The sequence below is a fragment of the Vanellus vanellus genome (genome assembly GCF_965231255.1).
Source record: "Vanellus vanellus genome assembly, chromosome: 6".
Classification (NCBI taxonomy): Eukaryota; Metazoa; Chordata; class Aves; order Charadriiformes; family Charadriidae; genus Vanellus; species Vanellus vanellus.
The window spans coordinates 288,310-312,744 of NC_138911.1; the positions used below are offsets into that span (position 1 = coordinate 288,310).

At 50.9% G+C, this 24,435-nt stretch overlaps 1 protein-coding gene across 1 annotated transcript in view; it reads right to left on the reverse strand.

The window, feature by feature from the left end:
• Positions 1 to 24,435, reverse strand: part of IGHMBP2 (immunoglobulin mu DNA binding protein 2) — a gene marked incomplete at its 5' end in the record, with an annotated part of 44,653 nt that overhangs the window by 3,298 nt on the left and 16,920 nt on the right. The window contains 7 exons of the mRNA XM_082485668.1: positions 302 to 1,135; positions 3,249 to 3,372; positions 3,757 to 3,851; positions 6,041 to 6,159; positions 9,697 to 9,879; positions 20,867 to 21,041; positions 23,329 to 23,476. Of these exons, the coding sequence (XP_082341794.1) occupies positions 302 to 1,135; positions 3,249 to 3,372; positions 3,757 to 3,851; positions 6,041 to 6,159; positions 9,697 to 9,879; positions 20,867 to 21,041; positions 23,329 to 23,476 (1,678 nt within the window). The remainder of the gene's footprint in view (positions 1 to 301; positions 1,136 to 3,248; positions 3,373 to 3,756; positions 3,852 to 6,040; positions 6,160 to 9,696; positions 9,880 to 20,866; positions 21,042 to 23,328; positions 23,477 to 24,435) is intronic.

Here is a 24,435-nt window from a genome sequence, read left to right on the forward strand (position 1 = left end):
CTGAGCCTTTCTTCCTGGAAAAGGGTCCCCAGTGTTTTGGGTTTTTTTTTTGAACTGAAGAAATGTGCCTCCAAGCATCCCAAAGCCCCCTCCCCCAGACGCCGCAGCCAACTGATGCACACCCCTGCCAGTTCTCACATCTCTGCAGTGACGAGCATCAGAGAGCTTTCCAAGAGCCACATCCCATGCTCCACGCACACAGACAAATCCCAAGGCCTGGAAGCAAACCCATGGAGATTAAGAAGCACGATCCATTCAAGGAAGACTATTAATTGTGCTGGTTACAAAGAGAGCGACCTACCTTTGGCTTCGCTTTTGTCTTTTTTCCTGCTGCTGCCCTGAAGGCCGGCACCGGGCTCCTCAGCCTTCCTTGCTGCCTCCTCCCGTCTGGCTTTCTCCCTCTGGACTCTCTCCAAGTGCAGGGCTTTCAGGTCCACTTTCCCTGAGCCCTCGCCGCTTCCTCCTGGCTCAGCGGGGAGGGGAGTTTCCCCGCTGGGGTGTTGTGGCTGCGGAAGGGGGAGCTGCTTGCTGCGGGGGGCGGCTGCGGGGAGCGAAGGCTCGGCAGGCTCTTTCTTGCGAACGCTGATGTACCGATCCCTCCCTTCCCCGGTGCTCACGTGCTGCAGCCCGTACTCCTCTGCCATTAGGTGAACCAGCATCCGATCGTGAGAATTGAGGGACGGGGGGAAATCCAACTGCGTCTCGCTGCTCTCCAGGAAGGCCACCAGCATGGCCTTGAATCGGTCAGTACCATCTTTTGTCGCCGGGCTCTCTCTCCCAGGTCCACTTGTTTTCGAGGAGAAACGTGCTTCTTGCTTGTGACACTCCGGTTTGGTTCCTGCTGCTTTGAGTTTCCTCCCCGAAGGCGGCTGCGGTTTGGGGCCAGATGCTGCGGGGAGCTTTGCACACCGCTGCTGCTCACTGCGGCCCTCCTGAGTGTAGTTTTCGGGCACGAGGTTGTCGAGGTACTCGAAGGCTGTGCGCACCTCCCCGTGCTGGCTGAAATACTCCACCAGCCGCTTCAGAAAGGCTTGGTTGCTGACGGTGCGGGTGTCGCAGATGACAGCCACGTGGCGCCGGGCACGGGTCACTGCTACGTTTATCCGCCGGTCTTCCGCGAGAAAGCCCACCTCACCTGCGAGAAAGAAACCAAGGGGCTCAGGACTGGCAGCGGGTGCAGCGTTGGCTCCAGCTCTAGATTTGTCCCAAACGACTGAAGGGTTGCTTAGCCGAAGGGTGGGAGTCAGCATTTACTGGACTCTGGTCCCTGGCTCACGCTGTCACCTTCATCTTTCTGGCTCCATTTCACCGCCTGCAAGCCAGAGCCAGGGCTCCCCACTCAGCTCCCGGGCTCGGGAGGAGCATGGATGGCACACGGAGAGGAGAAATATTTTCCTGGGTGGCCCGTACCACAAGATCAGGCTGGGACCTGGGAGCAAATGCGATATGGAGCAATGTGGAAGAGGTTCACCCTGTGACAGAAGAGGAACTGCAGGTAAAGAAATACACCCTGTCCTGTACAACTGCCCCCCACCTGCCCCCAGACTCTCGACGGGTTTAAAGTAAGAGCCATTTAGGCAACTCTGCAAGGTTTGCTTCTGCTCTCTGGCTATTTTCTCAAAGAAAAGCCGTACGAGCTAGCAAATGCCAAGATGACTCAGTGAGGCTCAGCTAGCAAGAAGGGTAGCGTGGGCGGCTTTTGAGTTTCCAGCTCCTGGGGATAAAGAGGAGGCCAGTCGGGAAGAAATTAATGCCTCCGCCAGTGCGGTGACCAGCCTGGCTCTGTTTCTGCCTTGCCTTGCCGTGGCTGAGCAGCCTACTCTGTGCTGCCTTTGAGGAACAGGCTGTGGGTGATCCCCTCTCTGTGCTCCGCAGCTTAGAGAACGATTTCCAGTTTCTCTCATGTGGTTTCGGCTGACCGCAGGGGCAAGTCCAACTCCTCTGATCCGGCAAGAGGGTTTCCTGCGAGATAGGGAATGGCTGCAGAAGGGACAGGCACCGCTGGTCAAGGTCCCTGGCCACCTCTGCGCTGAGAAATGCAGCTGCAAAAAGGGTATGGATTTCTCTCAAGGGTCTCAGAGGGCACTAACAACATCTCTTGTGCCCCACAGAGCAGAGCTGTGCCCAGACACCAGGAGAAGCTGCCTCATGCCCCAGGGAAGCAAGTGATTCCTGCACCGCAGCTGAGCTTTGGCTGCTCGCTGGCACGGGAAGGGGGCCGGGGGACGCACGCCTTCACGGAGGACACCAGCTCCCACTGAGCAACGGCGAGGTGAGTCACTTGTGAATAAGGACTATTCTTATTCCTGTCCCCCACCTCCATTCTCCCCCCAACACTGCTTTTCTTGCTCTAGCCTTTCTTAAAAAGAAAGAAAAAAAAAAAGCAAGCCTCCTCCTCCCATGAATCCTTTCCCCCTTTTTTTTTCCTTCTAGATATCAGCATTCCCAGCGCATACACAGCGTCTCATCTTCAGCAGCATCAGCAGCAAAGGTAGTGCAGGAAGGGCTGTGTCTCACTGCGGGTTTGAAAAGGGCAGTGAACCATGCACGGAGAGAGGTGGTTCACAGAGCGGTCCCGCTCGTGCCCTCCGCTCGAGCTGGCCGCCACAAAACCCGTCAGCACGGGCCGATGGCTCCGCTGAAGGAGCCTCACAGCTCCACGGCAGCAGCTTTTTTCCAGCTATTAACTTTCTCTGCAGCTGCTGATAGGAAAGAACTCGATTTTCCGCTCTAGATTTTGCTCCCAAAAGAAGCATTTTCTGTGCATGACTTGTAATGCCAGCTCCTGCTTGCTTTCTTTGGGGAAGTGACCCAAAATAGGTTCCAAACCCAGAAATAAGCCCCCCAAATTTCACCTTTTGTGGGAAGTGCTCGTCACTCCAGTTAATGTGGTGCTAACATGACATGTGCCATTCTTAGGACCCTGGTTTGAATAATTCCTGAGGCCTCGATGCCAGGAAACCTTCAAACTAAGCACTCCTGGCTTCCTTTTTACCTGCTGCCTAGCACGGGAGCCTTCCTCTGCAATTGTGTCAGCAAATATATTCGTTCATTTAAAAAAAAAAAAAAAAAAGGCTGAAAAGGAAGGTTCTTGCCAGTAAACTTATTCAGAGCAAAATGCTAGAGACCATCAGAACTGCAATTAAACCTCAGCGTTTGGCAATGTGACGAGCGACCTTTGAGCAATCACACAGTTCCCGTTTCTTTCTCATTCCCCACGGAGTAACTCCCCAGCAGCGAACTCTTACCCTTCCTGTTGGATCTCACAAACGACAGGATCACTGCCTCTTTCTCTCTTCCTTGGAAACCATCAACTGATTTGATTTCTAGCTCTGGGTACCTGTGGCAGAGGTGCTCTCTTAGCATGTCCACCTGAAAAACATGTGATAGATATTTTTGAAAGAAAAGTACAAGGTGAAAAGGATTAAAATGGATGGCAGTGTTTTGGTGAAGTCCCTTCCTCTCAAGCCCACAAGGATGAGCACTCATCTCCTGAAGCTCAAGCACTGACCCATGAGGCTGGGAGTGGAAAATACCCTACAAACATCTCTTCCCTCCATGGCCTCAAGCTGCTTAGATGTGGAGAAGTTGGCCACAAATGCCGATTATACAATTTGGCTCTGCTGACTTCCACCTTCATCTCTCCGACGACGCTCTGGTATCACTCCTGGGGATGTCAAGGTTTGAATCCACCTCTGTGCATTTCCTGTGTGCACGCGGAAAGAGAGAGGGGATGCCAGGAGCGGGTCATCTCACCTGGAGGTTGTAGGGGGCTACGACAGCGATGTCTTGTGCCTTCACACCAGCTTCCACCAAGGCTTGGATGTGCAAACCGGCCAGCTGCACCTCGCCTAGGGCAGAAAGCAGACAGGGCGGTGATGGGAACAGGCGGGCAGGCGGAACGAAGCCAACAGCTTGGACACGCTGCGGCTGGGAGAAATGTGCCCACTTCCCCGTTAAAGAGCAAGGAAAGGCTAAGGCCAGTCCCGCCTGCGGTCCAGCACTGCCTGCGGCTAACGATCCCAACCTGGCTTGCTTGGCGAGAGGGTGATGTGCTACACAGCCCCATTCCCAGGGCCGCACAGCACCTGCTTCTCGCCTTTCCGAGTCACCGGCTCGCTTACGCTTAAGAAGAGCTTTTTGAACAGCGCTTGGCTTTCTCTGGCCTTCCTGTATTAATCCCAGAGATCTACGATAATCCAGGCAATAGATTATTCTCTCTCTGAAGTGAGACCCTAGACCTCACTAAAATTCAATTCTCTACGCTGCAACTGAGAAAACTCCACCTTTCCTTTTTATTCTGCTTTTTCAAGTCCCCCCATTTCTAAATCTCCGCGACCCAATAAACAAGCTTCACGCTCAGATCCGCGTGCTCAGACCTTCCCGAGACTGCCAGCAGCCTGCCACAAACAGCTGGCTAGTCAGGATGCTGCCTGGTTCCCAGACATATAATGAGGACAAGTTAAATACAAATGTGAACTATTTCACTGCTTTATTGGCTGGACCGACTTCCCTCCATTTTGCAGCAAAACACAGGCATAAAAATCCAGAATCTGCAGGATGCTGCTCCAAAAGGCTGCCTCCCAAATTTTAGGAGACATATATTTAATCCCCTGCTCAAAACCCCTGAGTTATCTTAGACAAGTCTTTTTGGCTCTCCATTTGGGGACAAGAGCCCTTCTCTGTTCAGAAGGACCACGGGGACTGGTGCACGGAAAACAAGAGGCACTTAAAGAAGGCAAAAGTTATTTAAACTAGTAAAAAACGTCCGTGTATTTTACAGTCCGTTTTCCCTGCCTTGCCAGAGACAGACCTGAAGCCTCGGAGGTCTGTTGCTGGCATGAGATCTGCACTGGTGAGCAGAGAGGAAAACAAATTAACCCCCGGAGCGGGCAGCCACGCTGCCAAACAAGCTCTTGGCCACGTGAGAGCGAATGGCGAGAAAAGCCTGTGGCTCGGCCATCGGGCAAAGCGCAGGCAGCAGCCAGGCAGGCAGGGGTGGCCGCGGGCAAGGTGGCAGGGCACAGGCACCGCACACGGGCATCAGTCCCCTCCGGGCACCGCAGAGCCCATCTGGGCAGTCAATTTACAATGTAGGGGAAGATGTTGTCCTGAAAGAAGAGTCTCACCCTCCCCAAAGCCGAGGCTCACTGTGACCTCCCAGCAATCCTTTTGCCAACAGCTTTCTGGGCTGAAAGCTCTCCTTAATGCTTTTAGGAGAGCTATCTCCATAACAAGGTTGGGATACGTGGATTGTCAGATGCAGCACCAGATTTTGGACAGCCCATGTGCAGCACGTCCTGGCACAGGCCCTCCGCGAGCCTCTTGGGAGGCAGCTAGCAGGCGTGGGGTTGCCAGACTCAATCTAGAGGAGCACGAGCAGCATCCACCAGCACAATCCCGCCCTGCTGTGGAAGTGAGGACACAAAGGAGGCAGCATCACCGGTTTCAAAGTTCTCCTGCTTGATTACAATGGCTATGGCACCTGACTTTACACTCAGTCTCTGAAACGAAAGCTATTTTCTAAGTCAGAAAACCACCAGGAAACTCATGTCTTAAGAAAATTCATGCAGAAGCGCCATACAGGACTTCACAACAGGAGCAGAGGACTGGGAGGCAACTTAGAGCCCCGTCTACAGCCTCTCTAAAACCAGCTTGGGCTCCGCCTGATACTATCTGCCCCGCCAACTTGTGTAAAGCATCCGTCGCAGGAATCCTCCCCCCGTCCTAGTCCACAGCACGGAGAAATGTCTCTGCAAGGGAACAAGGCAGCCAGCCCGGCCACCCACAAACTGCACACCATCACTGCGGCCCTGTTGCCACTCCGCTCTCGCTCAGAGTCCTTTGAGCTTGCGGATTTATAGAAGAGATGATCTCTCGAACCAGCAAGGCTCCCTGGGGACCCCACCTTCCCCTGCTACCTGCCCTGGAGGGGGACATCTCTGGGCCGTGGCTCAGCTGGTGCAGTGGCCAAGCCCGCGGGAGGCTGACAACCTCAGACAATCGATTCGTGCCAACAAAATTTTCTGAACAACAGTACCTGGATTCCCCTTAGACTGTTCATCTTCCACTTCCAGCTCAAACAGGCCACAGCCAGCAGTGTCTATAAGCAATAGGGGAATTGTAGTCTCTTCTGTGGAGGTGACGCCCGGCAGGTCCCTGCACGAGGAATTTGGGAAAGGGCCAGTTAACAACGCTGAAACTATGCCAAAGGGATGATCCGTTGTGTTGTTGTCTACTCCTCCCAGCAACACTGCAAGGACAGAGGGAAGGCATAGCTGGATATTGCTTCCGAGGGATGGGGCTATAGACCAACAGAGGTGTCCCGTGGGGTGAAAACGCAGGAATACTGGCTCTGGAGGAGGTGAAGAATGACAGGAGCTGAGAACCGAGATTATCACCTTTCTGCTCCACCAAGCTTTGGTCCTCTTTGCATCTGCAGTGATGCTGCTGAGAGCATGTCCCGTAGAGCGATAGCTACGCTTTAGCTCCGGGGGGCCCTCGGCTGTCAGCGCCAGGCTCCCTGGGGCCAGTGCCAGGACAGCACCCACAACCGACGGCACAGCAAGTCTCGAGAGGCCCAGGGGAGTTTGGCAACGCCGGAAAGCCATAGCTGAAAAGCCATTATTGCTCTGCACCATGGGATTACCACTTAAAAGCTCTCTCAAAGTGCAAACGAAGAGCTGAGGCCCCCGGAGAGTCTCAGAAGGGCCAGCGAGCAGCGTTGAGAGCTTTCTCACCAACTGTGCTACACAGCCCAGTTATTGCAAGACAAGGGTACAGTGCGGGGGTGTTAAGTGTCTTGCTTAGATGGTCTCAAACAGGAAAGATATGCAGACCTAGGGAGATGTGGCAGCTGCTTTCTGGTTTTTAACAGTGTTGAGAGGGAGAAGGAGTGCCTGAAGTATTACCAGAGATTTGACAGCAGCGCTGTCGGGCAAGAGAAGAAAGCGCAGCCCAAGGAACCACAGAGGAGTTGGGGTTTCACATCATTCCTACATCTAAAGCTGCTGCATTCAAAAAAATATTAATAAACCCTATTTTAATACCCAAGGAAGTCGCTAGCTGAATTCACAGCCTAGGAAGAGGACAGGCAATGCAGGGCAGGAACGGAAAGCCTGGAGATGGCAGGAGAGCTCTCAAACAACGACACGTTACTGTACATCATGTACAAATCACAGAGAGCTGTGACTCCAGAGAGTCTGCAAATAAACAAGGCAGACGGCAAGCCATCAAAAAGGAGGACTACCTCCAAATGCCAGGCAAGGAAGGGAGGGCAAAGGCAGCTTCCAGCTCAAGACGAGCCCCCAGCTGCAGCCTCTCCTCCCCAGGACTCCTGGCACTGCACGTCTGCTCCTCTGCATCTGTATGCCACCGACTACCCTCGCTTCCCATGGACTCCGGACATTACTCACTCCTTTGACATCAGAAGTCTCCACTCTTGACTGAAACTCATTTTTCGCCTGTCAGAAGCTATTGCTGTTGTAATGCATGTCGGGGGAGGTACAGGGATCAATGCAGCTATGACACAGGGAGCCAAAGCCCTGCAAAAGATTACCTTTCCCAGTCCCATGGCAAACCGGAGCCCCAAGGAAGAGCCCTTCCCCGGCTGCGGGGACTGCCTGCCTCAGCCCAGCGACTGGACTCAAACGGAGGCACAAGGCACCTTCCCCATTTCCATGATCTCCTCTGGAACAGGGCCACCTCCGGTTCCCCATTAGAGTGGTTCCTCCCCACGACAGGTTTATCTCCCTCTCTTTGTAAAATCAAACCCAACAGGCTTCCGATCTCCTTTATACCTGCTCCGCCACTGTCCTACCACTGCCTGTGTCTGCGCAGACAAATGACTCTGAGCAAAAGCCAAGTTATTCACGTAGATAATCCCCTTTCTTTGTGTACTCACAGTGGCCACAGAAAGCCCTTGCAGCATGAAAAGACGCGAGATGCTCACAAATATCACGAAGCAATTGGTACTAGCAACCTAAATGGTCCAGTATCAAGCCCCTGCACTACCTGCTCTTCTACAGAAGCACAGAAACTTTACGTGATCCAGTGCCTGAACTGAGCACCGCTGTATTCATGCGACATGGCAGCAGGGCTGCGGGCTGGCAGATTCAATGACTGGTTTAGACAGCAGTGTCTGCAGGAAAAGGCCCTGAGCAGGGGACTAAACTGCACTGTGGAATGGAAAAAAACTCCTTCACTACATCATCAGCTATAAAAATAAACCAGCTCGTCAGAATAACCAAGTCGCCTAACTTCAACTTTTCATTTGCTTTCCTATTTCATGGTTCCAAACCATTTTGCCTGGGGTTCTTTACTAGTTGCTATTTTGAATTTACAAATTTAAATGGAGAAAAAAGCATGGCAAGGAACAAGAACAATCGAGAAAGGGTTTTGTAGAGCACCGACCCTGGAATTAGATCTGTAGAGCTAAAACATTGCTGAATGGGTCCCATCCAGCTCAGCTGAGCTCCTCCTGGCGCTGATGAACCGGCCTTGCCCACTCTTACCTATAGAACCCACCACACTCACCCATAAAATCACACAACTATACACAAATGTGTATTTAAACCAAGACAGAAGTCAGCGTAGCTTCACTGATGTAAGTTGAAGTGAAGCCTCGATAGCCCCGAAGCCGTACTACAGAGCGTGCTGACACGAGCAGAAATCCCCGCGCTGGCTGCAGCGGAGGTGGATGAGGGTGGCGGGGCTGTCTCGCACACACGCAGAGCTTGCTGCTCCCATCCAGGTAGTATTCACGCTGTTTGCAAGTAAGATTATTCTGAAAGAAGGATGATAAAATGGCCGCTCCAGCTATCTCTGTCCAAAACTGGATCTACTAGGAAATGGAGACATTCTAGGGGAATATAAATTTTTCCGACTCCTAAATATTTGCATTTAAAAAAAAGCATTGCTAAGAATACAAGAGCAGCATGCAGACAAGCACTGGGATATTTCATGCTTCTCCAAGTCCAGCAGAGAGAATTAATGTTTTCCCATCCGCCTCCCAGAACTGCACTGACTGCAATTTTAAAAAGCACCAATTATTGACAGTCACAGCGAGTGTTGGCAAACAACTGTCTGTCCCAGGGCGCAATGGAAATGAAATGCGAGTCACTTCCTTCAAACTACCAAAGAAAGGGAAACCACTGTAGACAAGGAACAGATCCGATGCCATCAGACCTGCCGCAGGTGCTGTCCCGCCAGTAAAACTATCCAAGCTGGAAAGGGAACCTCGCTTTCTGATCTTTCTGATGTCGATGTTGGGACCAAAGATGGGACACACGCTGGCCCTAGCAATCACCTGGACGTGTGGAAACACACCAGAAGCCTGGCGTCTGCTCCCACCCTCAGCAGGAACCTGAGATAGAGGAACACCGCTTGGGGTATGCCCACTGCAGGTCAGGACTTCGTATATTCGCACCAGCTGCAAGGGGATTTTACTTTGTTGTTTGTCATACCAAAGGAGGAAACAGAAGATAACTCTCCACGATTTCTTGTTACATAGGAAAAAAGACAATACCCCCCTCTCCCCAGTTAATGTTTCCTCAATGAAATAAAGGGCGAAACAGAAATGCTATTGCAGGGCCAGGGGGAATGGAAAACTCCATCACAGGGAGGGGACAAACCCTGCATGCAAAGGGATGAAAATGACATCTCTGCTCACATACCAGCGAAGAGCAAGTCACTCACTTGAGCAAATGCTGGGCTACTGATGGGTGAGCAGTGAGCCGGCCGCTGTACATCTCCGAGGAAGCCCACTGCATGATGGCCTGGTGCATTCGGTACTGCACCGTCAGCATCTTCACAATCTTCTCCCCGTACCTCTCGATGAGTCGCTCCATCAGGCTGAGCGAGAGGCCCTTGGCAGCAGCCCTGCATGGGAAAAGCAAGTCAGAAGCGGAGTCTTGGTGTCTGACCTGAAGTGACTATCTAAGGTACAGCTGTAACTCTCTTTGGACTAAAGAATCGATCGCACCTCACTACAGATGCAGCCCCGGCAGTGCTGCTGCTGGAATTGAACGCAGTGTTGATCAGCGCTAACAGGGTTAAGATGCAATGCTGTCGGAGCACCTGCAACACCTACTCTGGTCCCTCCTGAGCACCCTCTCGGCTCTGCTGGGACAGCTTTACCTCCCTGGCCTCCCCGCTCAGCTTTGCTTGGGTACCGACAGGCGGCGGAAAGGCAGCAGGAGAGGGCTGCAGGGTCCCCAGCGTCATCTCTGAGCGCAGGCTCCCCAGCAGGGTGAAGACCCTCAGGGATAGACTTCTGCCTTGCATGGAGATGAGATCAGCTTGAACACGTCAGGGCGGAGAGACGCCTGCTCCCCTTCCCCGTGGGGACATGCCGCGGGGTGTTGGCACCGGCAGGCAGGAGATGCAAACGGTATCGGCCATCCCCGCCTGCAGCAGCCGCTTCTCCCACCCAGATCTGCTCAGCGTGGTTGGAAGAAGATGAGTGAGGATGCCCAAGACCTCTATTTGGGGAAACAGCTCCAGAACAAAACCCTCTTCAGGGTAAGCTCACCCCATCAACATCGCTAGTCACACTGCTGGTAGCCAGCTCTAGATCCCCCATCCGTCAGCGTAACGGCACGCTCCTGTCACTGCAACCACAGCAACAGCGCCAGCATCACCTAATGCATTAATATCACAGCTCGACCCCAAATCTTGAAACGCCTGGTGTCAACACAGCCGGCCCCTGCGAAGGTTTTACCGAGACACTTGCCGCTCAAGCATTCTCATGACTCCCTGTCCGCTCACCCCAGACTAAGGCACTAATGCATTTCAGCACTTATTGCTTTATTACCCATTAAGAAAACCAACACTCCATCACTTCTGGCAAAGGTCCCGTGCTTGTATCTGTGACACAAATTAATAAAGCTCCTAATGAAATAAGCCTTTCACGAGCCTAATTGCTTTCTCTCCGCCATACAGAAAGGGTTTGTTAGAAGCATCGCCTAATGGTGCTGTCTGAGGAAGGACAAGAATCGCTGTACTTTGATTTTGTGTTTTGAGCATTTCAGAGCATAAAGAGTTTTTTCATACAGTGCGTCCAGCGCCTTGTAGAATAGCGTGGTTCATGGCGAGGGGTTCTGGTTGCTACCAGAACACAATGAACAAGCACAAAGATGATGAAATGATGATAGAGAACAGCTCGGGAAGGTTATTTCCGTCGAGGCTGAGGGGCACAGCACGCATCCAATTACTGCCGTGGGAAGCATTACATTACTACACGGCACCACAGCGAGCGTCTTGTTTGCTGTGCTGGCCAGCCCTGTCGTGTTAACAACAAGGTACTTGGTAAATACACTGAGAGACTGCAAATTCATTGAAACTGCAGAAGAGGAAATCGAGGGTAGATCTTTCCGAGAAGTCGAGGAGTCCCATTAGCCCTCCTTCTTGCTAAATCACAAATGCAGCATACAGGGGGAAAAAAGGGGGTCATAAACTGTGAACGGATGCAACCGCAGGACTTTGCAGACAGCGCTGCTTTTTCAAAGGCTGTTGTAACATTAACGAGCATGAAACAAAACATACAGGCGCAGAAGCCAGGAGAGGGGCTGGCGGGTTTGCAATAAGGACATTGTGCTTTACGCAGCAGAGGTTTCCAGCTGTGCCGTGCGTTTTGCTGCTGATCATGAACCGCACTGAAGTTGGCCATGAAGCCTTTACAGCTCCCCAGCCCCAGCGTTGCTACTGGCGCGTACTTACGGAGGTCCTTATGCTCCCAGCTGCGAGCACGGCAGAAAAGCGTGGTGCAGGTGGAAGAGCAGTCTGTCAGACATGCCCTGGGCTTTCGGGAGGGGAAGGGGATTGGGTGGGGGGAGGGGAAAGAGCAGGACACGGGGCTGGGGAGCTCATTCCGGTTATCGGGAATTATCTTTTCTCCTTCCAGGCTCACAACTAAGCGAGAAGGCACTAGCAGCCCAATGCTCCCAGCTCTGCTCTGCCCCACAGGGTGTGCTAGAAGGCGGCCGTGGTCTCCCGGGCCAGGAGGGAAGGAAGCGGTTCGAACAGAGAGAGCTGTTGGCGCTCAGGAGCAAGCACCTACCTGAAACAGCGTTCCCCTAGGAACAGCCCTTCCTCCTGCGTGGCCAGGGAATCTGGGGATTCAGAGCCCACTGCTTACTTGGTCTCTGCCTAGAGCATGACTGCTATCACCAAAATAAAAAATGCTTCTGGTTCCTTCCACCAGCCACCTCCTCCTGACAGGGTAATGAAAAAGCAGATGACACGCTAGGTCACCCATGGGTGATCTGGCTCTCAGGGCCAAGAGGGAACCATGAGGCTTTAATTGCCCCGACCAGCCTCACCTGGGACCCACACCCTCTGCTCATGGGTCCCATTTAAGCTCAGCACTGGCCCTTCATTTCCTGCTCTGTCTCCTGGTGCAGAGATCTGTGAACCTTGGATCTACATTGCAGGTCACTTTGATCCTGTCTTCAGCTGTATCTTCTAGATGGATCCTGGACCCACGTCACAGCTTTGTTTCTAGCCCACCTCCTGGCGGGAGCCCCTGGACGGACCCTGGACCTGGTTCACATCTTGCTGGAGCTGCTGCTGAACCCCACTGCCTGCCTGTGCTCTGACCCCACGGGGCTGTGACCTGCGGATGGTGACGCTGTTCCTGGCCTTTGCTGCTGCCGGACACAGGCTGTGTAAGTCACATCACACAACTCAGGTGAGGAGTGGGAGATACCCAAATAAGACGTTCTCAAAGTCTTAAAGGGATGCAGCAGGCTCGGCAGCCTTACCAACCAAAGGTATCTCCCGTTTGCTTTTGTCCTTTACTCCTCTCCTTGGCTCACAAATTTGTGCACATCTAAGAGCAAGCCTGAAACTTGATGTTCATGCAGGCAAGAAAACCCTGGTGTTTTTTAACAACAAACAGTCTGAAGTGTTTCTTGTAATGATACACAATAAAGCGTGGGGGAGGCATTAAACCTCACAGCAAGCCTTAGAAATAGCGCTCTTCCATACGCTAACAGCACAGCTTCCACCGCAGGGCTCTACATGAGGTTATATGTTGAATTAATAATGAGGATATTAAACTGCTTGCAAATATTTCACCTGTTAATAAATTTCCTATTATTTTACTGCTCAATTAATTCCTGCAATAGTTTATTTCTATGCCAACAAAATCTTAAGAGCACTGAGCAAAAGCTTTTTAAGTATCAATTGCTTTAGAGAAATTAAATTGGGATAGGAGGTCGGACGGACAGAATCACGCACCTGATGCTCAGGAGCGCCTACTTTAAAGTTGCTAAAGTAAAGCTAGGCAAGCTGAAATTACCGATGTAAGCCCACAGCCGCCGCTGTTCGCTGCTAACCTGATTTCACCTTGCTGTGTGTGCAGGAAAAGGCTGTATTCTGCTCGAGTGCACCTTCCTGGGGCAGGGGGAGGTACCAGGATGGATTGCAGTGAGGCAGGATGAGGCTCTGCTGCCCTTCACAGGTAAGGCTTCCTCCTCCTGCTCTCGGAAGAAAAGTATAGCATAGATACATTAATGGTGATAGTTCTAGCCAAGTGGAACCAAATATTTCAAAGGCTTTTGTGCCCACTGTGGGGTGAAATACCCCTTGTGGGGTGGGTGTGAGCAGTCAGCCTGACGCGTGGGTGTCAAGAACGATCATCACGAGGGGGAACAAAAGGGAAGTGTTTCCCACGGCGGGATGGAGTTGTGCCTTCAGCCATGCTACGGCTTTTCCTGTTCATCCTCTGCATAGCTGGTCTCCTCCCTAAGAGACCGACAGAGATGTCGGTGTGACTCTGAGCTCCGCTGTACACCACTGGATTTGCACAGCAAAGTCTACAGAAGGATGTCACCGTGTTTTCCTACCTCAAGAACTCTGCATTAAGCTCCTGCATGGCAGAAAGAGGCTGAGGCTGCTGTGGATGTGCAAAGTATTAGCTTTGTGCCCTGGGCTTTTCTAGCCCCGTATAGGTTTAAGAGGTTTCACAAATAGGTAAAGTAGTAGTAGTGAGGTTGTGCAGAACTGCCCTTTCTCTGGATACTGTGGATTTTTGCAATCCTTGCAAATATGATGGAGGAGGGTAGCTTGCTCTTTCCAGCTGTGGAGGCTACCAAAGGAAACCAAGGCCTGACGCTCGCTCTCCAGTGACAAAGCGAAAGCAAGTCCATACGGACCCGACAGGCAAATCGGCAAGCTGCTGAGCACGGAGGACTAGCACGTGGATGTGGGATGGGGGAGACATCCAGGCTGACTGCTAACAAACAAGATGGCAAAATATTCCTGCGCTTGTCAGAGAAACTAGTTGTGAGCAAGAGGTCTGGTGAGTATCTGCAGAGATCTGAAAAGTGTAAAAACAAATTAATAAATCAAAGCCCTGACGTGGAGACAAATTAATTAGGATGTCAGAAAAGGATGGAATGAGGACTAAAATGAAAACAAGGGAAACAAATGTTCCTGTCAGACAGCAGAAAGCATCCTGGCATTGAGGTGTCCCCTGGGACCGGGCCAACACCCAGCAGGAGGCTTCGAGCCCGTGTCCGTGACCTTTGGAGCGGGCTGCCGAGAGGGGAACTGGGGGGGCTGGCGTTTGCCATCGCTGGGAGGTCTTTCAGAAGAAACACATCCAGCACAGACAAGATGTAGGCGAACGTACTGTCAGGTGTGCGTGGGATGCCCTCTGCGCCCTGAGATCGCCCCAGGTGTGTCAAGATGCAAGAAAGAGGAGCACACTTCAGACTCCCCACCCAAAATCCCTTAGCCTCCCTCGAGTGGAAAAAAGCTGATGACAGTAACTGCTAAATGCTGAACCCACGGAGGAAAAAGCAGATAACGAGAAGGTACTGCTACCGGCCAGGGCCTGGCTCCCCGAGCTGAGCACACGCTGCGCGGAAGCCCCGTTGTCTGATGGTGCCTGCAGTATGGCTCCTACCGAGTGTGGCAGTGTTCCTGTTTAACGGAGGCTTCCCGCTTCAGCAGGGCTGACTTCGCATACCGTAGTAACAGACGATCCTTCTGTCAGCCCAGATTCATCCCAGCTAACTTTAGACCCTTCACTGAGGCCCCGAAAATAGGAGTCCACCCACTTCGGGTCTGCTGCCATCAATGGAGGAGAAGGGGAAGGTAGGCGGAAGGGTTTGAGTCCTCTGCATGAATCATCCCTGGAAATAGCTTATCGTTTTCCATTAACCAAAGAGGAGCCGGCAGGTGACTTGGTGCCTTAATTAGATCTCTGGAGATACCTAACAAGATGGAAGTAAAGGAATCTGCCTTTGTGTCGCATCTCGCAGCCTGCAGGGGCTGTGAAAGGCGCAAAGCGGTGCTCTCCAGCGTCTGCTTTATTTGCATCGTGCAGGGGGACAGTGCTGTAACGAGGAAAGCTGTGTTATGTGCCGCATTCCATACAGCAAATGCTTTTGCTTGGGCAGCAATTAAAAACAAGGCCAGAGTTCAGATCTGTAAGGAAAAGAGCTAATAATTTTTAAAGGCCTTTAGCTGAAATGGAATTGGATTTCTCAAAATAAGTTGTTCTAATTGATCAAAATTTGTTAGCTTTTGCATTTAATTAGGAGGCCATTGAGCCAAACGCTGTCAGCTGCTCCAGCTGGACCTCACTGCACATCTCCATCACAAGCTGGTTGGGGGGTTTCACTGGACAACAACAGAGCTGGAAAGAAAGGAACTCTTTTCTTTCAGCATCAGACAATTTTGCTTTCTCTCAGGATAAAACGTGTCATCCCAGGTTTTGTCGACAGGACAAATACTCTGCGCTGTGCTATTTAAACCCTTTGCAGATCGAAATGGTGTGTCCAGGAGCCCTCTGCTCTACAGAGCCAGCAGAGATGAGGGACACGTTAGTAATCTGGAAAGAGGAGAGGGAATTTTGCTGCTGCTGCTGGGGAGAAGCTAGGACTAGAGGGGAAGACTCCACATCGGTGCCTGCCTGACGAGCACCCACTCTAATTTCTCTGTGTACAGCTAACACCTACCAGTGTACCCATCTGCAATTAATACCCGTGGGGACGCTGCTAAGGGCTCCCACTGAGATGAAAGGTAAAGCCATAAATAGCTCAAAAAGCTTTATTTTCCCACTTGTTTCCCTGCATTCTCAGGCTTGCAACAGTCATCCACCTAAGCAACGGGCAAAGCTTGAAAATACCCCATTTAGAATCATTTTACTTAACAAGATGCCAGCCTTAAGCAGTGAGGGGAAAGGCAGGAAAGATGGGCTCGCAGACAAACGCCAGCCTGGGGTTCAAGACATCTTGCTCAGTCCTTGCGCAGGTTTCCTGTACGACGCGGGATGAAATGGGGAGAATAATCCTCCTTCCCCCTTCACGCTGTTTATTCAGATCATAACAGGGACCATCTCACGTTCTGTGCACCTTGCCTAACACAACGGGGTATTAGCTGGAGTCTTCCAGCGCTAAACTAAGGTACTGCAATAACAAATATAGAAAGCTGGGTTTCCTCTGGTTCCCTCTCTTGTGGCTTCTCTTGTGGCTTCTCCTGTGGCTTCTCCAGCTGAGTTCATGTGATGGCTTTCCCCTGATTGCAGGAGCAAACTCAGGTCTTGGCTTTGTTACTCATTGTTACGGAGTGGAACATCTCCCAGACTTTCACACCTTGATGGATTTGCTTCGCGTTAGCTAATAGGTTTCAAGAGTTATTTGGGGAACTGCACGACCAGCTGGGACAGGCAGCAGCATCGGAGCAGCTTTGCCTTTTAGGCTACACCAGAGAGACTTGTCTGGAGAGCGGCAGCATTTGAGAGCACAGCCCATAATTCTTCCAAGGGAGCTAAAGTCAGTTTGGCTTTTTGCACTTTATCTTCCGAAAAAGCAACTGTCTGTGAGGCTGAGCTCTGGTCACTGGTGTCTTGCCTGACCAGCACCTGGGTCGTGGACCTGCTGATGCCTCGAGCAATAATTTCATTTAATGTAGCAAGTTTTCAGATCATAATTTACTGGTAAGCCAGGCCGAGATATAAATCTGTTAACACTACTGATTCACTGCTCTGTTTTATTTTAAATCTATTGAACTTCAGGAAGGGCACAGAGTGACACAGCGTTTAAACATCCCTAAGGTTTCTTGTCCAAAAGGGCTTACCCCACAAGAGGTGGGGGCCGACCTAACAACTGACCTCCCTGCACAGATGGTAACCCTGCCAAGGCTGAAGAGCCAGAAGATCTGACTTCTACCCCTACCCTCTCTTAATTTTGCAAAGACCAGTTCTTTGTGCAGCTGGGATTTTAAAAACATGGAAAGAAAACATGCAAAAAGCACAACAAAACCGTCAAGCTCTTTTTAAAGAAAACCAATGGGAACAGCAAGGACAAACACCTTGGGCCAAGTCATACCCATAGGATCTAAGGAGCAAACCAGTCTTTTTCTGACGGAGAAAGAGGACTTTATGATCACCTGTGACCACAGGAGAGATGCAAACTAGTAGCAGTTTTGCACTGTAAAGTCAAGCGAACTCAAAACCGAGGGACAGAAAAGCCCAACTCCTCGAGCAGGACAAGGAGGAGATCCAGGAGATCTGCAGCAGGTGGGTCCTACCACTGAGGAGCTCTTTGCTGTTGACTCCTCAATGTGGCACCAGGCTCCTACAGCAGCCGTCACGAGGGAGCGGAATAAAGCGCCTGGGCAGGTGATGTAGTGTTTCTGGAGCTCTTCTGAAGAAAGTCTGCTTCATTTCAAAGAGAGGCCAAAACTGAGATCAGTTGAGCGTCAGGCCTGTCCACCCACAGCCACAGAGTTGGTATTTCTATCACATTTTGCCCTCAATCTGCCAGTCTTGGGAAAATGAGCCTCTAGGCTCTGTTCCTGGGGCTGGGCAACCCTGCCGGCCTCACTAGCACGCGGCTGCTGGCTTGGGACCACGGGGACTGTTTGCTGAGCATTTCCATCGCCTGCAGCTTCCGATCTCGTAGATCAGCACTGCTGCGGCAGAAGCTCTGCGCCTGAGAGATGAACAAGGGCACTTCCACAACCAGAAGTGTATGTAGAGGAAGGGCATCCAACGCCTCCTCCTCTGTTTATTCATAATTTGGAACAACTTACTGGCACAAGCTGAGAGAGGGGTGACAATCTCAAACCAGCACCACTGCTCAGAGCGGCAGCCGAGACGAATCCTGCTGGCCGAGGACGGCACAAAGACGGGGGCGTTACGCAGCTGCGATACAGTTTCTCTGGTGGAAAAGACAAGCCTCACGCATTACTTAAAGAAAAGAATGATAACCCTGAAAATAGAAGGACCAAACTGCAAATTTCTTCTAGCTAGTAACCAGCTACTTACTCCAAAAAGGACCTTGCACATCAGGCCAGCAGCTCTTCTCTACGGGGAATGGTTTTGTTATCTGACTCCAGATTAAACCAATTCCCTACTAATGCTAAGGAAGGGAGGCTCTAGCCCCCAGCTCGCCCCTGCCTGCTTCTTCCCACCCTAGGCTCAGAACATCAGTCGGCTCCGCACAGGTTACAGCCTCTCTCCAGCTCCCCAGCCACCACTAGGCTTCTGCCTGGAGGTAAAATGATTTATTCTCCATTTACAGACGGGGAAAAGCTAGGCACAGGGACAGAGCCTGCAAGCTCACAGTAAGCAAACAGCGAGACGAGAAGGGAAGGGGGTTCTCTATGGGCAGCTCTCGCAGCTCACCAGCCTGGACACCTCCACCAGACAGCGGAGGAGCGCGCTTATCGCCTGCCAAGATCTGCAAAACAACCAGCATCTCACAATGCTAAAATGGGAAGATGATGCAGTGCCTAAACATTATTTGCACCATCTCTTAGCCACCTGCTGTGAGCCGCTGCCTCCCTTGGATTTCTCATTTCCCTTGTTCGAAATTGAAGTGAGATTATAGATATGTACCTTGCTCATTATTTTTTGGGAAGCGGGAGAGCAAGTTTATGAAGTCAGCCTTATTTCTCTGCTTCTGCACAATAACAGTTCAGTAATTCTGGATCTAGAGCTAGATAAACACGCGCATATTTGTATTTTAAACTACCCGCAGGATCCCCAGTGCTATTTGGAGTATCCCCCTCGAAGCACAGGCAATTTACACCAGCCACATATTTTTTTTTTTTCCCACAAACTAATTGTTCGGAATGAGCATGTTGCAGGCATTGTGAGGTTTCATAATCACTGTGGTGTGTGTGATAACGCGTTGCAGCATCTCGGTGGGCCAACTCCCACATCGATATGTTAAATAAATAAATGTGGAGCCACAGAAGCAGAATTTAATAAAGGGAAGACAAGACGTGGATTAACTGAGCATAAGCCTGAATTTACTCTACAGAGCCTGCAGTCAGCAAAGAGGAGGTAAACCAGGCCACCCTTCTTGCCAGGCACAGGGAAACCTCATGTAGGAAAACAGATCATCTTTCTTAAAAATAAACATTTAAAATGTTTATATATAAATACTGGTCAGTGAAAACAGAATTTGTCTCTTTTGTTTACCTTCACCTGGCTTACCATTTTACTAGCTTGAATGGCTGGTGTGATTGTTTTAAACGGTTTTTTGAATTACTTTTCTAACCAGTCTGAAAATTACTTTGCATAACAGAGAGAAAAGGAAGAATTCAAGCACAGTGCTGCTAGGCAAGCAGAATCGGAAAAGTATCTCTGCTGAAGATACGTCCCTCAGGAAGAACATCTGTTAAAATATACCCAATTTTGAGTAATTCAATAGTAGCACATAGCGTAAGCACTCCTTCTCACCAAAGAGCAAAACCAAAGCAAACAAGGCAGGCTCAACACGTTGAATGCTTTGGAGCCAGGGCACGTTTCAGGTGAGTGATGGAAGGATGCGGGCAAGCGCACCGAAAGCAACCGCCAGTCCCCCAGCAGAACCAGCCAGGACAGCAGGCTCTGATTTCACGCTCTTTCTGTTGGTCTCAGCAGTCCCTGTCCCTTGCACAGGGGCTGTGGCAGGGGCTGGAAGGACCCCACGTCATTGCAAAGGCTTTTTTTTTTTTTTTTTGAGCAGAGCTGTCTCCCTGATGCTGCAGAGCTACCTCTGGCGTTCCCAGTGTAACAGATCTCCCTGAAACACGGGTCAGCGTGAGTTTCTGCTCATTCTTCCTGCTTCATTGCACTCAACCTCCCCATCTGCCCTGCTTTTTCTGCAGAGGACCCCCTCCGCTGTGGGCACACAACTCCTAAGTAAATGTGGGACAAGGGCTAAAGGCAATCTCGGAGAAGGCTGGGAATCTGGCGACTGGATTGTGCCCCTGATGCAGCTCAAAGGACCTTCGCAGAATGAGCGCAGCGGCGTTTCGAAGGCAGACAGCCCCCTGTCGCTGTGTGAGCAGGCACTGCCGCTGCGAAAGGCCGGGATCTGGTTTGCTTTAGCAGCTCTCCCAAGGCAACCCCCCTAAGGTTGCTCCTACAAAACTTGATCCAAGGTGCGGACGGATGAGATCCTCCCCGGGAAGGAGCGCACGCCTCTGAGAATTCCCAGCAACTCCAGAGCGGGGCCAAAGGCTGCCTGCCAGATTGCTCTCCCTGTCTGCAAACTCCGAACCCTGGCAAGCCCTGGAGCCGCTGCGCAGCAGGCACTCATCAGCACAAAAGGCGACTCTCCAGCGCCACGCTGACTCCTCACACTTTGCTGTTTTGTGGCTCGGTCAGCAGCAGGTAAACCGACCAACTGTCATGTCCCCCTGCGATAAGAAAGCCTGCTCGGATGGACCTGCATTAAACTTTAAGCAGCGGCTATCGGTAAAACAGGTCTGACGTAATTCTGGCAGGGTGACCAAACCCAGCTCACGGGGGATACCAATAAATTATCCACATTAATGAAACGCCTTGACACGTGAGGCATTCGGAAGCATTTGGCCGCATAAATAGCAGGAGGACCCACGACCGCGAACCGCCGCTTACTTGTGAGAGATGATGGTGGGGGGAAGCTGTTTGTGATCCCCAGCGAGGATGCACTTCGGAGCCTTCAGCAGCGGTATCCAGCAGCTGGCTTCCAGCGCCTGAGCGCACTCGTCTATCACCACCACATCGAAGTGATTTTCCGGAAGCAGCTTCAGCGGGCCGTCCGAGGAGGCACCTGATTAAAGGAGAAGGTGCACGGCTTAGCAGGGAAGCACAGAAGAGCAATAACCTGGTTATAAAACAAACCACGCACATTTTAATTGTGACTGCTTCTTTGCAGAGATTTAGAAATACAGGTCTATAGTCTGTGCCAAAACCACATACATTTATATGTATATGTCAGAATCGTTTTTGCCAATTTCTGTTTGTCCTTTTTCCCCTGGCATCTGGGCTCAAAAGCTTCCAAGTACCTTTGAAAACCACAGTGAAACCAAGATGACAAACGGAACAATATGCTCCAACGCTTCACCCAGAGCGGGAGCAGAGCAAAAGCACTAATGAACACCCACTTTCCTTCTGCCCTCAAACACAAGGAAAACTTCTCACCGACCCAAACTGAAAGGATGACGGGCGGGAGATTCGCTGTGCCTGATGCACCGAGGGACGCCCCAAGAGGGAGAGATCAGTTGAGACCCTGACTCCTCTGCCCTGCTGACCCCCGCTCTGCCGCTGTCCCTCCTCACGGCAGTAGGAGAAGGGAAAGCACAGGAGACTGTAATCAGACAACCATGGCAAGGGCTATTTTTTTACATCAGACGTCCATTTGTAACGTCAGCCAAATAACGCTCACACAGGTCCTACCATAAGCCAGACATGAACCGATATTGATCCACACATTGATCCGAACTATGAATTTCAGAAGCATCAAAAATATCACTGCAATTGGCAAGAAAAAGGCATGCAAAAGGAAGAGAGGAGGATTAAGAAGCCAGTATGCCAGACAAGGAGATTTTTATTCATAGTGTTCACAGAAATGCTTTCTCAAAAGCTTCTGGGCTATTGCAGTGAAAGCAGCTCTGATTAGGGGCGATTTCGCTTTGCCACGGTACATCCCGCTGCCCCTGCAGCTTTGCAGCAGCTCAGATGTTAGTTTGTCAACTGAGACACTGTGTTTTCCTTGAAAAATATTTTTTGCAGCCTATATGAATCTACTCTGGTAACAACGGGCATACAGTCTGAACTTGACTTTTGCAATTTTGCCATGCTGAAGGTGAAAGGAAAAGAAATAAGCAGAAAGGTTCTCTCTATCTAAAAGTCTGTAGCAATGTGGCATGCAGCTGTGCAGATGGTTTTCTTCCCTTGCAGCTCAACTTGAGTTTATCGAACTCCCATTAACTAAAGGTCACCGGTGTCCCTGTGTGTTGCCATGATTAAATTCTCTCTCTGCTGACCCTAGCAACAGAGCACTCTGGCTGGCATAAATAAGAATTCCCATCAAACTATGCGGTTTCAGACAAATAGTAAGATCGTTTAACTGAGAAAAACACAAAATCCAACCCCCTTGTTTGTCCACCACCTTTTGCTGAAGCAGAACTGCCCAGACCTCCACACTGGCTAGCAAGCCCCAGGAGAAAATCCCATCTGACCAACACAACAGTCAGCAAAAAATACCAGTTTTAATGAAAAAAGGAAACCTCCTGTTTTTCCAGGCAAAGTTAAAAGAGGTGAGAAGCCAACTCCCAGCAAATAATGCACTGGAAGGATTTATCTTTCCTTTAACCTTCACACTAGTAACTTGTGAATGCCTCATGAGATTCTTTTTTGTGGCCTAAAATTATTGATGTTTCACTTCCGCAAATAATCCCTGAGCAACCAAATCTGAAAACTGCAAGTGGGCCCTGGAGTATATACATCTGATCTAGAAAAGCACTTTTGCACATGTTAAACTTTAAGCACTTATGTTCCCCTTCGATCGCAAGGGTGTTATTTTCCTACTTGTAGATGCAGATGTGCGTAGATGTGCTGCCTGACGCGTGCTGGGAACCGTTCCCTGAATCCCATGTCATTTCCACCACTTGGGTGACTTACAGACCTACCCAAATCCATGCAGACTGAGAGCAGGCTATGGAAACATGCGCTGTATTCCATCAGTCATGGAAACTATCCAAGCAGGAAAGCAGTTCCATGTGACTTATGAAATCAATAAGCAGATTGCACACCTCCAATAGCCCTTGTTTACTCACTGAAAGCTCAGCTCCTACGCAGAACTAACGAAGATGGGCCATGCTGGCTCACACCAAAGGCCCCTCTAAACCCCTGTGCTTTGCTAAACACCACCATCACATGCCAGAGCGTAAGCAGGGAGAATCCCACCGGGGAGGAGTTTGAGAGTGAGCTCCCAGGGGCTTGGAGCAGCAAGTCTCTCCCCCCTGTCCTGGCAGGATGCCGCGTTGCGGGACACATGGTTCACGTGAGTCCTGGCAAGTGAGGAAAATACTGCAAAGAAAAAGAAGATCTCGCACCTGTATTCGTAGCAAGGACAACACTGGCATGGGTAAGGGCTGCAGCCATGGCGGTTTCTTCTCGTTCTTTCAGCTCCTTTCTCAGTGCCTTAATCTCACTGAGAAAGTGGCTCCGCTCTCCCTTGTCTTGAGCCTTTTTGCTTTTTGCCTATAAAATAGAAAAATCAAGATAGAACAAACTGTTTCTAGCCCTCAGGATATGTTCAGCTTCTCAGATAACCAAAGAACCCAGGTAGAGCATGGCTTTTCTACGTCCACCGTGATACACGGGCTCATCTAATCACCCCCACAAAACCTTGGTTCCTCTTCCCTCTGCCCGCCAGAAAGCCCCTTCCTTCTCCATCCAGTGCTGCTTGAAGCATACAGAGTATTTCTGTCTGTGCCACAGACGAACTGTATCGATACAACCCCAGGCTCTGAGCACAAAGCAGCAAAATGAGACTATCGCTGCCCATCAGACCACCCGGGAGCATCAGGACTAACACCAGCACTCAGGGGCCAGGCAGCGGTTTCTCAGACTTAGTCGCTCCGTGCTTAAACTCCTCTGCCTGCACGTTTGGGTAGTATTGAATTGTGAGCATGAAGTGTTGAAGAGTAACTCACTGTCCTTAAACCCTCTGTTCAGCCCTTCCTGCTCTGCCCTGTACTTTCCCAATGCCCCAGAGATCAGCAGGGAGGTCAGATGCTTCGGTCTATGCACCAGTCAAAGCATCTGGGCACAAAGCAGGGAGTAACGTATGATGGTGATTAGGCTTAATGGGAAGAAGGGTCCTGTGCCTTTGCTGGCTGAGGAACCAGGACTTCCTATCTCGTTCTGCTCTGCTGCTCAGGGGAAGCAGGGACCCTCTGCCCCCAAGTGACCCTGAAGCAAGAGGGCTCCCCAAGCTGTCTGCACCATGTCCAGCCAAAGCAGCAGCTTTGCGTTTTTAAAAAGGCATCTCTGAGCTGCTGTAATGATTCACAGCAATACCTAGACAGGCTGATAGCTTTTTTTAGCAACGCCTATTAAATACATCTAACACATCAAATCATCGCCACTGGTTGCTAGTGCTTCCCCAGCTACAGACGCTACGAGACAGCGGCTAAGCAGTTGTTCCCTGCAAGTCA